Source organism: Pipistrellus hanaki (assembly GCF_964339955.1).
Source record: "Pipistrellus hanaki genome assembly, chromosome: 4".
Taxonomy (NCBI): domain Eukaryota; kingdom Metazoa; phylum Chordata; class Mammalia; order Chiroptera; family Vespertilionidae; genus Pipistrellus; species Pipistrellus hanaki.
Genome location: NC_140506.1, coordinates 91,909,805 through 91,922,879, shown reverse-complemented (window position 1 = coordinate 91,922,879; position 13,075 = coordinate 91,909,805). Strand labels below are relative to the sequence as shown.

General features: G+C 65.8%; 1 protein-coding gene across 1 annotated transcript; it reads left to right on the top strand.

The window, feature by feature from the left end:
- The first annotated feature begins 1,769 nt into the window (after positions 1 to 1,769).
- On the top strand, positions 1,770 to 12,897 carry BAIAP3 (BAI1 associated protein 3). Its single transcript, XM_084881194.1, has 34 exons — positions 1,770 to 1,855; positions 4,356 to 4,495; positions 4,650 to 4,737; positions 4,902 to 4,982; positions 5,271 to 5,378; positions 5,731 to 5,790; positions 5,886 to 5,952; positions 6,030 to 6,225; positions 6,507 to 6,551; positions 6,666 to 6,743; positions 6,829 to 6,931; positions 7,230 to 7,337; positions 7,425 to 7,520; positions 7,627 to 7,730; positions 8,038 to 8,158; positions 8,606 to 8,730; positions 8,808 to 8,898; positions 9,051 to 9,107; positions 9,216 to 9,313; positions 9,412 to 9,463; positions 9,553 to 9,683; positions 9,938 to 10,061; positions 10,140 to 10,280; positions 10,371 to 10,463; positions 10,585 to 10,776; positions 10,855 to 10,923; positions 11,020 to 11,099; positions 11,163 to 11,271; positions 11,663 to 11,734; positions 11,821 to 11,901; positions 12,004 to 12,124; positions 12,200 to 12,323; positions 12,399 to 12,604; positions 12,680 to 12,897. Exons 2-34 carry the CDS (start codon positions 4,365 to 4,367, stop codon positions 12,781 to 12,783), a joined length of 3,456 nt encoding a protein of 1,151 aa, XP_084737320.1. The 5' UTR covers positions 1,770 to 1,855; positions 4,356 to 4,364; the 3' UTR covers positions 12,784 to 12,897.
- Positions 12,898 to 13,075: the final 178 nt, after the last annotated feature.

The following is a 13,075-nucleotide window of genomic DNA, read 5'->3' as shown; positions in this document are numbered from 1 at the left end:
ACAATTGCAGGGATGGGGGCACCAGTTCCAAGATCCTGGCACAGGACCTGCCAGTCCCCCAGGGAAGGACGAGCTGCCCTCACACCCTGCAGAAGGAAGCCCGGTAGCAGCTGGTGGCACGGAGTCCAGCCCTCTCTCCTGCTTCCATGTCTCATCTCTGTCCCAGGCAGTCCATGCATATCCTGAACAGCCTCTGCCCTCATCTGTCTGGCTGTGCTGGGTCAGGGCGGAAGTAGGGCCTCTGGACAGAGCTGATAGGAAAACGTAACCTGCAATTCTGTCCTCCGGCCCCCCCTCCCAACCCTGCAATGCAGTCTCTAGCAGTCTCTAATCCCCTGCAGTGCTGTTCCTCTCTCTCTCTCTCTCTCTCTCTCTCTCTCTCTCTCTCTCTCTCTCTCTTCCTCTTCTCTCTGACTCTCTCTCTCTCTCTCTCTCTCTCTCTCTCTCTCTCTCACACACACACACACACACACGGTAGTAGTTCTTGGTTTCATCCTACAAGGATGGGTGGGTATATGGCAGCAAGGTGTGAGTCTGGATCTGGAAGCTGCGACAGGCGGTAGCCCCATCAGAGAGAGGCCCACCCCTCCGCTGTGTAAGGGGAGAATGGAGCCCGGTTACTCCGGCCTTTGGGTCTCCCATCAGCCTGCCTGGCCCCCGGCCTTCCCAGAGAGAACTGTCCTTGCCTCTGAGCCTGAACTGTGGGTCCAGGCTTGTGTTTCTGTCCTCTAAGGTGAAAACCCCAAATCTCCGTCTGATCTTCAAGGACAAGGTCCTATAAGGATCCAGCAGGGTAAGCCCAAAGCAGGGCTGGGACCCAGGGACCCTGTGCGCCTCTGGAGCAGAACATCTGCCCAGTCCCCGGCCCTCCGTGTGGCCCCCACCCCCGGCAGCAGTTGAGCTTGTGGAAATGCAGACGGCCCGCCCGACCCAGACTTTGGGAATCAGAAGGGTTGGGGTGGGCCAGCAATCTGTGTGAACCAGCTCCCCAGGTGACTGAGGTCAAGTTTCAGGAAGCTGTGTGGGTATGGAGTGGGGAGCCCAGAAAGGGGCCCTAAAAGTTCCTGTGGTGGTAAGTGAAAGGCCCGGGTGGGGTCCAGCGTAGGCCCTGGGGTTCCTTCCACAGGCTGTGTGACCAGGACTGTGGCTCCACCTGGGGAGCACGGGGCCTCATCTGGACCATGGGCACGATCACCTCAACAGGTAGTTAGGGTCTCTGTGGGGTGTCCCGGGCTGATGAGTGCAGCACCCCTTGCCCCTGGTGTGGACTCCCCCTCTTTGAGAAGAGGGAGCTGTTAGGCCCGAGGTGGCCAAGTCCCCAGACCCAGGCCTGCTCCAGGTGGCCCCAGGGGACAGCGCCGGGCTGGGAGGATGGCGGGAGGTGGCCGCACAGCCCTTCCCCAAAAGTCTCCTGTTGGGTTTCGGTGACTCTGGCCTCGGGAGGAGATCCTGACGCAGAGCTGAGCCTGCTTTCAGGTCGGCACCAACCGATGGGTTGACTGACATCTCTGCGCCCCGGTCCCTGGGGAAGGGAGCGCCCTGGCCCGGCCCTGGGGGAGCAGGACCCTGGCCCGCAGGGACCCTCGCCGGCAGGGACCCTCGCCCGGCCTCGCTCACCGCGGGGGACGCGGGGTGCAGGGAGGGAAGGGGAGGGGAGGGGGCGCGGGGTGGGCCGCGGGGGCGGGGCGAACGGCCAGGTCCCGCCCCCTCCCCGGCCGCAGCCGCGGTGGGTCAGCTGCGCTCAGTCGTCGGCGCGCCTGGCTGCGAGTGGCCGCTGTCCGGGCGTCCCGGAGTGTCCGAGTGAGAGGGGGGCCCCCGGGGATCCCATCCCCGCCCGCAGGACCCCAAGCCTACGGTGAGTGTTGCGGCTCCATCTCGCGCCGTCGAAGCTCGGCCGGCGCCCACCTTGATGGACCTGGGACGCCGACCCCCTCAACTCCTGCGTGGGCACCTCCAGGCGGCACCGGGCGGCCCCCGGACCGGGGAAACTGAGGCCGGTGCGAGCTCGCAGGAGCGGGTCTCCAGCATTTCCACCCGCACCCGCTGTGCGCCCTCCCCGGGGGGAGCACGGGAGCCGGAGGGGCCGGGGGAGGGGCGCCGGCCAGCCTGCTGCGGGGGTGGGTCCGGCTGGGGACCCTGAAGACGCTCTGCGGCGTTTCCCAGGCAACTGGCCCGGAAGGAAAACGCCCCCCACACCGTCCCCCCTCACCCCCTCTCTCTCCTCCTGGGACCCTGGCCTCCCCATCCCCTTCACCTACCCCAGGCTGCTAGGGGGTTAAGAATATACATGTTCATCCTATCATCTCCCCAACTCCCTGGACCACCGTCCCCCCCCCCCCCACTGGGGGAAAGACCCCTACAAAACCGGTGGGGGCCCCGGCTCCCGTGGGCAGCCCGGAGGGGGCAGGAGGGAGGGGGTCAGTGAGGGAAGAGGGGGGTGGGGAGATGCTGCATGGAGAACGTTGCGTCGCAACAGGTGAGTAAGGACGGGTAAGCGGGGACCTCGAAGGAATAACGGGGTGAGATTTTTTCATGCGTTCGTTCCAGAAGCATCTAGCTGCCCTGGACAGCTGGTCTCAGGCTTCAAAGCTCTAAGGACACCTGCAGAGCTGGTTAAAATTCAGACCCTAGGCCCCTCCCCCCAGGGAGTAGGTTGGGACGAGTCCCCAGGGAGCAGCGTTTGGAACCGGCATTGCCCTGGGGGGTGCAGGGCAGCCCTGTCTGGGATGGGAAGTCACGGAGGCCGGGAGAGAGGGGAGCCAAGAATCAAGGAAAAAGTGGGAAAGGGGGAGCAGGAGCCAGGCTGGGAAGAGAAGACCACGAAGATGGCGTGGAGAACTAGCATGTGAGGCCAGGCATCCTGCCACTCCCTGCCCCTACCCCTAGGTCCTTCTCCCAGGGACCTGGTTACTGTGAGAAGGGCACCCAGTGCTCAGAAGGTGTTTCCTCCGATGAGGATGCCCTGCTGGCCACTGGGGACTCTGACTGAGGAGATCCTTCTGGCTTTTGGGTTCAGCTCAGCTGCCCCAGACTCACCTGCATCAGAACCACTGAGGGTAGCGGAGAGAGCCTGGCCCGGAGCCTTGGGTTTGAATCCTGGCTCTGAGCAGGGCTGGGCCGTGCAATGGGGCATCCACACTGCAGAACTGTCATTTCCCAGCCAACCCGGGCCCTAAAGACAGCCAGGGGACCAAGCAGGCCTGACCGTTTGGCTTGTCCCAGGGCCACCACACCTGGCCTCAGTTTGCTTGTTGGACCAGAGGGAGCTGTGACTCCGGCCCTGGTGCCTGGGCACAAGCAGGGATGTTCTGTGCTGCTGCCCAGGGCCCATTGGGACCCATCACACAGGCTCCGATGCCAGGCTCACTCCTGCCCCCTATGGGCTGTGAGGCCTTGGCAGCCAGTGAGTGCTTTCGGGGGGAGGAGGGCCACACGCCCACTGTCGAAGCTCTGGGTGAGGTGCTGGCTGGCTCCCAGGGCCAAGACTGTTGGGTGCCATGAGGTCATCGCCTGCCCAGGCAGCCCAGGATGCCAGGAGAACCTGCGGGGTCTCCGAGATCTCAGAATGAGCCCCCACTCCCAGACGCCTGTGCCCAAACACCACTGTTGCCCCATCTTGGCCATGGGCTGAGACCCCAGGACTCAGGTGTGCCAGGAGCTTAGTACTTGGACACAGAGGCCGGGGGGACCTGGCCTCCACCTCGGGCTACCTGCTGGCCTTGGCAGCTTCCACACCCGGGGGCCTCAGCTTCCTCATCCAGAGGAGGGGAACAGAGCGGCACCCCCCTCTGGGGGGCACCCCTCTCCGGGCTGAGCATCATGCAGAGGGGTGCTCCCCTCCGCCACCTTGGCGTCTGGTTCTCACAGACACCTCCATCCCTGCAGCTCGGGCCGCTGGGCTCCTGCGTCACGTTTGTCTGAGCTGGAGAGCCCCTTAGCCCCTGTCACAGGCAGACGCCGAAGCTGGCGGTTGCCCTGGCAACAGCTCAAGCAGCGGCCGCTCCTCCGGCTTTGGGGGCTGCAGAGGGAGCAGCCCTTCCACGCCAGTGAAAAGGACGGTGGCCCCCTGCCCAGGCTGAGGACTCAGACCAAGTGACTCGGCACAGTCCAGGGTGGGGGTGGCCTCCGGGGCCCCTGCCCTCCCACCCCCTGCCTCTGGTGGCCACGACAGTGCCGGCCATCTCTCCCAGAGGGGCCCTCGCCTCCCGCCTCAGGCCGTTCCCAGGATCCTGGCTTCTGTTGGTTTTTAGTTCATTTAGTCGTCGCTAAGATGCTTATTGGGGACTGAGCGGCGATGCCCTGAACTCATGGGGGAACGGGCGCCCGGAAGGCACGGCCCTGCTCTCTGCCCGCAGGCGCCCGCCATGTCCGCCTTGCTGGAGATCAAGAGCAGCGTGCTCAGGCAGGTGCAGGTCTGCCCGTCCTTCCGCCGGAGGACCGAGGAGGAGCCGGGGAGCGCCGGTGCCGACCCGCAGGAGCCTGCCGCCGGGGCCTGGTGGGTGCCCCAGGGCCCAAAGGGAGCCCAGGAGGGTCTGTGCCCAAGAACGTGGGGTGCCCTGTGGCCATCGCGCTGTGATGTCGTGTGGGCTGGTGGCTGGTCCTGAGCTTTGGGAGGGTCTGCTGGTCCCACGCCTGGCCTTTCTCGGCAGGAAACCGGGGGATGGGGTGGAGTTCTTCACCCAGATGCGCCTCATCCTGAAGAAGGGGGAAGGCAGACGGAGCCTGCCGTGCCCTGAGGTGAGGATGGAGCTTGGGCACTGCTGTGTACACGGGGGGCAATGTGCCAGGCCTCCTCCCCTGCCCCCTCCACATCTGGCCTCCATTCCCTCCCTGAGACACCCACCCCAGCCAGCCACAGCACCCCCACCATCGGAGACCCTCACCCCAGCACCCCCTCTTAGGTCCTACTGCGCAGCAACTCCCCAGCCCCTGCTGAGCCTGCGGACCCCAACCGTGGCCTGAGAGCCCTGACCCAGGAGGAGGTAAGAGGGATGGGGTGAGGCTGTGAGCACCTATGTGTGCCAGGCTCAGAGTCTGGGTGTCTGGGGTGGTGGGCCAGGCCTCCCCATTCAAGTGAGCGAGGAGCAGAGGTCAGGGATGAGTGGGAGCCCCCAGCAGAGGGCTAGGCAGGTGCAAAGGCCCTGAGGCAGGGAGTGTACGTCTGCCCGTGGGAGGAGCTGCTGAGGGCTGGGGCGGGACCCATGGAGGGTGGGCCCAAGGGGCCTGAAGGGAGACGGGGACTGAGGGCGTGCTCCCCTCACTGCCCACAGGTAGAGATGCTCTATGAGGAAGCCCTGTACACCGTCCTCTACCGAGCGGGAACCATGGGCGCCGACCAGGTGGACGACCAGGAGGCCCTCCTGAGCTTCCTCCAGCAGGTGAGCCCCCTAGGAAGGAATGGGACTACTGCCACCGCTGACGCCACTGCCAATCACCTGAACAGCACACACGTGTACCATGTACACAACATACACATACGTGTATGTGCACAGACACGCATACAGGCTGACTGGCACACCAGAAGGATGGGCACATACACCCACACACAGACACACAGAAGGGTAGAAAGAAGGACTGGCAGACACCCCTTTTCTCTCACCTGTGTGCTGCCTCCACCCATGACATTTGCAGTCAGGCATCCTGTCTGGGGCTGTGCCTGGGGTCCCCACAGTGAGGGCCAGCCTTGCTTTGGCGGCCAGCTGGGCCCTCACACCTGCCTGCCCTCCACAGGTATTTGGCACCAGCCCCAAGGAGCATGCAGAGGCCATTGAGAGGGTGAAGAAGGCCAAGGTCAGGCTGCCACCTGCCCACGTTCAAGGACTTGGGTGGAGGGCACAGGGCAGGGCTGAACCCCTAGAGGCTCCCCAGCACCTCTCTGCCCACAGGCCCCCACATATGCCCTGAAAGTGTCCGTCATGCGTGCCAAGAACCTGCTGGCCAAAGACCCCAACGGTGAGTGAGGACTGGCCCGGTTACTGCGGAGAGGAGGAGGGCCTGTGATCAGGGACTGAGGCTCCTCTGTGCCCCAGGCTTCAGTGACCCGTACTGCATGCTGGGCATCCTGTCGGCCTCGGGCACCCCCCAGGAGCCGGGCCCGCACAAGGAGCAGCGCTTCAGCTTCCGAAAGGCTGCCAAGCGTGGCAGCCCGCTGCCAGCTAAGTGCATCCAGGTCACCGAGGTCAAGAGCAGCACCCTGAACCCCGTCTGGAAGGAGCACTTCCTCTTGTAAGCCCCTCCCCCAGCAGATGGTCAGGAAGGCATGGCCTGCAGGCCAGCCCAGCCCCGGGGTACACGGGGTGGCAGTGGCCAGAGGGTGGCCACTGTAAGCAGTCTCAGTGCCCACCTAGGAAACCAGGGGGACTTCACATGCCCACTTGCTAGCGGGGAAACTACGTCTCAGAGAGATTCGTGTCCTCAGGGCTACACGTGGACTCTTTCCCGTGTCTCCTAAAGTGGTCCCTGCCCAGCCCTGGCAGGCCTCACGGATGTCTCTGTTTTCCTTGTAGTGAGATTGAGGATGTCAGCACGGACCAGCTGCACCTAGACATCTGGTATAGAGCCTGGGCCCTGCAGGCAGGGGGTGTGGGTGCCTCCTGGCGGAGGGTGGTGGGAGGGGGCACTCAGGGCTGGGCTGAGCTCCACAAGCCGGGTGCCCCCTTCCTCAGGGACCATGACGATGATGTGTCCCTGGTGGAGGCATGCAGGAAGCTAAATGAAGTCATCGGCCTGAAGGGCATGGGCAGGTACCGCGGGCGGGACCCTTGTGCCCTCCCAGGGGTGGTGGCTCCCCAGAGACCTCACGTGTGATGCCCGCCCTGCTGTGCTCAGGTATTTCAAACAGATTGTCAAGTCAGCCCGTGCGAATGGGAAGGCCGGGCCCACCGAGGACCACACCGATGACTTCCTGGGCTGCCTCAACATACCCATCGGGGTGAGTGGGTGCAGGGGCTTCGCTCACGGAACACGGGCTTGCGGGTGCCTCTGCTCCTGGCGTACTGCAGTGGCTGTGTCCTGTAATCCCCCCAAGTCTTCCATCCTTCTTGGGCCATGGTGTGGAAACCTCACTAAAGGGGGTGCAGGGCCAGTCTCCTTGGGACTCTGTCCGGGCACCCCGAGTGCTCACTCTGTGCTAGTCACCCCAGTCCGCTGGGTAGGAAGCTGGAGGCCTGTGTTCTCCCCACAGCCCCACAGCATCCGAGAAATCGCCATTCTGACTCCCCTTCCTGCAGGAGGTGCCCGTGGCTGGCGAGGACCGATGGTTCAAGCTGGAACCACGCTCCAGCGCCTCCCGCGTGCAGGGAGACTGCCAGCTTGTGCTCAAGCTGATCACCACACAGGTGGGGAGCTGTGGGGAGCCGTGGGGACCCCGGCCCTGCACCCCAGCCCCGTGGCTCGGGCACCTGATGAAGGGCCCTGTGTTCCAGAGGGACACGCGCATGAGCCAGCGCGGGCGGTCGGGCTTCCTGTCCTATTTGCTGCTGCTCAGCCGGCTGCTGCAGTTCGAGCACCGAGCGGAGGAGGTAGAGGCGCCCTCGGGTCCCCGCTGCAGCTGGGCACGGCCTGGGGAAGGCAAGCGGGAGGGGATGGGAGTCTCCCACCTCCACCCACGCCCGGTCCCTCCCCCAGCCCAACTCCAGCAGCTGGCGGGGCGAGCTCAGCGCGCCTGCGGCCACTGTGCTCTGCCTGCACGGCGCTCAAAGCGACCTGTCTGCTCTGCAACTGGCGGTGCTGTGAGTGGGCGGGGCACGATCAGGCCACTCCCACAAGTGGGTGGGGCGATACAACAGTAGGCGGAGCGGGGCCATTAGCTGGGCGGGGCATGGGCAGGCCACTCCCGGGAGTGGGCGGGGCACGGTGGTGCCATTGGCTGAACGGGGCAGGAGCAGACCACTCCCATGATTGGGCGGGGTGTTGCCATTGGCTGGGCTGGGCATGAGAAGGCCACACCCACGAGTGGGTGGGGCGCTTGGAGGTCTCTTGGACGTGGGGTCCTGCCCGACGCTGCTTCCCTGGCTCTGGGCTTGGGGCGCCCCGCAGGCACTGGCAAGTCAGCAGCCGCCACCATCAGACCTGCACCCTGGACTACGGCTACCTGCTGGGGCTGCTGGAGGACATGCAGGCGCACTGGGAAGAGGCGGCCTCCCTGCCCCAGGAGCAGGTGGACTCGGCCGTGCGGCCTGAAAATGTTGTCCTTGGAGGGCGGGCTGGGGGCCTACTCGGGCTGGGGCCGGCAGGGAGGGGCAGTCCTCTCTTCCTTGGGTTCGTGTCCCGCGAGGGAGTTGATTTGGGAAAGAACAAGTGGTGTGCGATACTGAGATAGGGACGGGTTGCAGGAGGGTCATGCCTGTGAGCAGGTGAAGAGCAGAGGGAGTTCTGGCGCTGCAGAGACAGCGGAGGGAGCAGCGGTGGTGCAAACGCCAGGCCGTCGGTGCCGCTAGGGGAGGCGGTGGAGTCTGAGCTGGGAGAGGGCAGCAGGATGAGGTCAATCGGGCTGGAGGCTGTTCCTCAGGGCAAAGCTGTGCTGGCTCGCTGTCCGGGCCCAGGGATGGAAGGTGGGGGAAGGGACCTGAGGGTCGGTTCTAAAGGGCCCTGTGCCCGCCCCCAGGAGGAGAGCCTGGCCGACAGCTTCTCTGCCTTCTCCGAGTTCGCGCTGCGGCTGCTGCGCCAGCTCCGGGACTACTTCCCCGCCACCAACAGCACGGCCATCCGCCGCCTGGAGCTGCTGTTGAAGTGGGTGCAGCCGCCAGCGCCGGTGGGGTAGGGGACCAGGTGGGGCAGCCACCAGTCAGCTGTGGCTCCTCCACCAGGTGTCTGGACAAGCTGCAGCTCTTCCAGCCTTCCTTTGAAGTCTGCCCCTTCGAGACGGAGCTAAACACGGACATCACTGCTGCCCTGAAAGTGCGTCTTAGCCTGGTCCGGGCCCGGCCTGCCCCTGCCCAGCACCCCTCTGCTGCCAGTGCCCCACCCTCTGGCCCTGGGCCTGCTCTAACCAGGCCCTCTGCCCTTCTTCTCCTCCTCTCCCCATACTGCCTCCACGGCTTTCCTTGCAGAGAGGAAACCGGGAATGGTTTGACAGACTCCTGAACGCCAAGAGTCCTCGCGAGCAGGTACCGCTCAAAGAGGGTATGGCCATTGGGAGGGGGGAGAGGGGAGTGTGGCAGGTGGGCGCTGGCCAAAAGGTCAGCGTGGACAGTGTGAGCCCTGTTTCCTTGCAGCCGGGACTGCAGCGACTTGCTGGGCTGGTGGAGCTGGTTGACGCCATCTATGAGGACCTGCAGTCCTGCTACAGCATCTATGCCAGCCTCTTCCACAGGTGGCACCCAGGGCTCCGGCCGCCCCGCACCCAGCCCCCCACGTGCTGCCACTGGGGCCAGGGCCGGTGAGCAGGTGTCTGAGGTGTGTCTTTTGCAGCATCATCAAGATCGACTTCTTCACCCTCACCTTCCGGCAGCTGGAGCGTCTGGTGAGGCCGGGGGTTGGGGGAGAGGCTCTCTGGCTGGGAAGGGGCTGGTTTCCTTGCTGCTGGCAGCTTGAGCCCACCGTTCTGGGCAGGTCGCCGAGGAGGTGTGGGCACTGACGGAGGACCTGAGCTCCAAAATGACCCTCGAGGTGGCGTCCCGGCTCTTCGAGCTCTACCTGTCCCTGGCAGACATCCAGCGCTTTTGGGGCAGCATCCTGGGCCGGTGGGTGTCCTGTCCCTGACCCCTCCCTTCCCCCCTCCACCACCTACTCCCTCCCTCCACTTCCCCCCTCCTTACACCTGTTCCCCCTCCCCCCCCCCCCCCGCACCTGCCCCTCTCCCGTGTTCTCTAGTTTCCTCCTGGAGGGCCCTGGAGCAGGAGGCTCTCCTGGGTACCCCTTAGGTCAGGGGCCCTCGGCCATGCCAGCTCGGGGTGCCTGAGGCGGGCGTGCTCTGACTGGCTGCCTCCTGCTGCAGGGACAGCCGCTCCCTGGCCCTGGTCGGCATCCACGTGCCATTCCTACCTGCCGTGAAGCTGTGGCTGCAGGTGCTGCGGGACCAGGCCAAATGGAGGCTTCAGGGAGCTGTTGACGTGGACACAGTGAGTGAGCACCTGGCTCGAGGGTCCTGGGACCCATCCAGGGCCCCCCCAAACCCAGGCTGCCTTTCGCCTTTCCAGCTGGAGCCGATGGAGAACTCCAAGCACAGCAGCTCGGCGGCCACTGCAAGCCTCTGCTTCAGCCACATCCAGGAGCTGTGGACCTGCTTAGCGTGGCCAGACCCCGTCCAGGCCCAGGGGCTGGGCACCCAGCTTAGCCAGGTGGGAACTGCAGCCCGAGAACAAGTCAGGGTCCGCAGGGGCAGCAGGGCCAGGGGTGGCCACAGCTCTCGTGCCCCCATGTCCCCCCAGGACCTGTGTGAGGCCGCCCTCTTCTACACTCAGCTGCTGCGGAAGAAGGTGGACGCTCAGCCCCGGGCCTCAGGCGAGGCAGTGAGCGAGCCGGTGAGCGGGCTGGCAGGCGGGCGGATGGGGGTAGGAGGTGGGTGGGGCCCCCACATGACCACAGGAACACTAACCTTCTCCCAACCCCCCCCCCCACACACACCCTCCGGCTCCTCTCCAGCTCTGCGTGGTCCTCAACAACGTGGAGCTCCTGCGCCGGGCGGTCGGCCAGGCACTGCGAGGCCTGGCGTGGCCGGAGGGGGCCGCGGGGCCCGCGGGAGGGCTGCCGCGCTCCCTGCTCAACTGCACGCAGGCCCTGGACGAGGACCTGCAGCGGGAGGCCTGCACGGTCACCGCGCACCTGACCTCCAAGGTGGGCAGGGAAGGTGGGATAGGGACCGGCTCCCCCTCGCCCCCGCTCCCCTCCGTGCTGAGCGCTGCCCTCCCTCAGATGGTGGGCGACATCAGGAAGTACGTGCAGCACATCAGCCTCTCGCCTGACTCCATCCAGAACGACGAGGTGAGTGCTTGGCCGGCTGAGGGCTCTGCCCGGTCGGGGGGGTGTGTGTAGGAGGGGGACCCAGGTGCAGTCTGGCCCTGAGGACCCTCCCCGCAGGCCGTGGCCCCGCTCATGAAATACCTCGACGAGAAGCTGGCCCTGCTGAACGCCTTGCTGGTGAAGGAGAACCTGGACAGGTACGGGCTGGGCCGGGGGAGCGGGCGGGCCAGGGGCCAGTCACCGAGGCTGTGTCCCTGCAGGGTGCTGGAGGCCCTCTGGGAGCTGCTCCTGCAGGCCATTCTGCAGGCGCTGGGCACCAACCTGGACGTCTCTGCCGACTTCTACAGCCGCTTCCACTTCACCTTGGAGGTAGGGCCTTGTGGAGGTGCCCCCGCTGCTGGGCTGCAGGGGGAAGGCCGCCGCCCTCCCCTGGGCCCCGCTGCCCCGGGCCAAGGTGCACGGGCTTGCCAGATCTGGACAGCTCGTCCTCTAAGCACCCACAGGGCATTTCCCCCTGCCAGCCCACCTGGGTCAGCAGCACCTGCGCTACCTGTTAAGGCAGTGCCTGGCCGCACCAGCACTTCCCAAGCTTCTGGGGGCTTTTGCTATGACAGGTGTGACAGCTTCTGGTGTGACAGGTGGCTCTGCCCCGGGCTCCTAAGATCCTGGTGCAATGCGAACTCAAGGCTCCACCTGTCTTGGTCCTCCGTCCCCAGCACATGCCACGGCCTCACGTCTCTCCCTTCTTGCCCTGCCCTAGGCCCTGGTCACCTTCTTCCACGCAGATGGGCAGGGTCTGCCCCTGGAGAACCTGAGGGACGGAAGCTACAAGGTGAGGCCTGACCTGGGCCACGGCCCTGCGCCAGCCCCCGGGCCTCAGGGGGGAGCTGGCGCCCACCTTCTCTCCTCTCCCCGCAGAGGCTGGAGGAGGAGCTGCGCCTGCACAAGTGCTCCACCCGCGAGTGCATCGAGCAGTATTACCTGGACAAGCTCAAGCAGGTACGCAGTGCGGGAGCGGGCACACGGCCTCTCCCCCCCCCCCCCAGTCCCCACTGAGCTAATCCCCCCCCCCCCCCCCCCCCCCCCCGGGCCTCCTTGCAGAGGTCGCTGGAGCATAACCGGTGCGGGCGCCTGAGCGTGCGCTGCTACTACGAGGCCGCCGAGCAGCGGCTGGTGGTGGAAGTGCTGCACGCCGCTGACCTGCTGCCCCTGGACGCTAACGGTGAGGGGCAGAGGCGCGGCCAGGTGGGCCAGGCCAGTGGGCCGGTGGCAGTCTGCTCACAGCCCTGTCCTCCAGGTCTGAGCGACCCCTTTGTGATCGTGGAGCTGGGCCCCCCCCACTTCTTCCCGCTGGTCCACAGCCAGAGGACCCAGGTCAAAAGCCGGACGCTGCACCCGGTGTATGACGAAGTCTTCTACTTGTGAGTGCCGCCCCGCCTGCCCAACGCCCGGCCCGGCAGGGAGCGGGGCTCTGGCTGACCCCTCTGCCCCTGCAGCTCCGTGCCAGCAGAGGCGTGCCGCCGCCGAGGGGCCTGTGTGCTCTTCACTGTCATGGACCACGACTGGCTGTCCACCAACGACTTCGCGGGGGAGGCGGCTCTGGGCCTGGGCGGCATCGGCGGCCTCGTGCGGCCCCAGGTCGGGGGGAGCACGCGGACTGGGCAGCCCATCACCCTGCACCTGCGCCGGCCCAGAGCCCAGGGTAAGTGGGGAACCGGGGGGCAGAGGGCGTAAGGGCTGGCAGGGCCTGAGGCTGCCCCTGCCCTCCTGCCTGCAGTGAGGTCTGCACTGAGGATGCTGGAGGGCCGTACCAACCGCGAGGCACAGGAGTTTGTCAAGAGACTCAGGGAGCTGGAGAAATTCATGGAGGCGGACCCCTGAGACCCCTGCAGCTGTGAGCCCCACTGCCCCCCAAGTCCCCACAGTGTCACCTCACCCTGTGACCAGCTTAGTGCAGCCAGGGCTGTGGTGCCCCCTCCCCTGCTATGTGTCTGCGCTGGTGTGTCCATGTGGAATGTGCTATGAACTCCCTGCTCCCAGCAAGCACCCCCCCAGCCCTGTAACTGGGCGGCCAACTTGGCTGGGCCTGGCCAGTAGCTACCCCCTGGACAGGGAATACGGGAGGCCCGGCCACCAGGTGAGCTCCCCCACCTGCCTCCTGGGGGTTCCACTG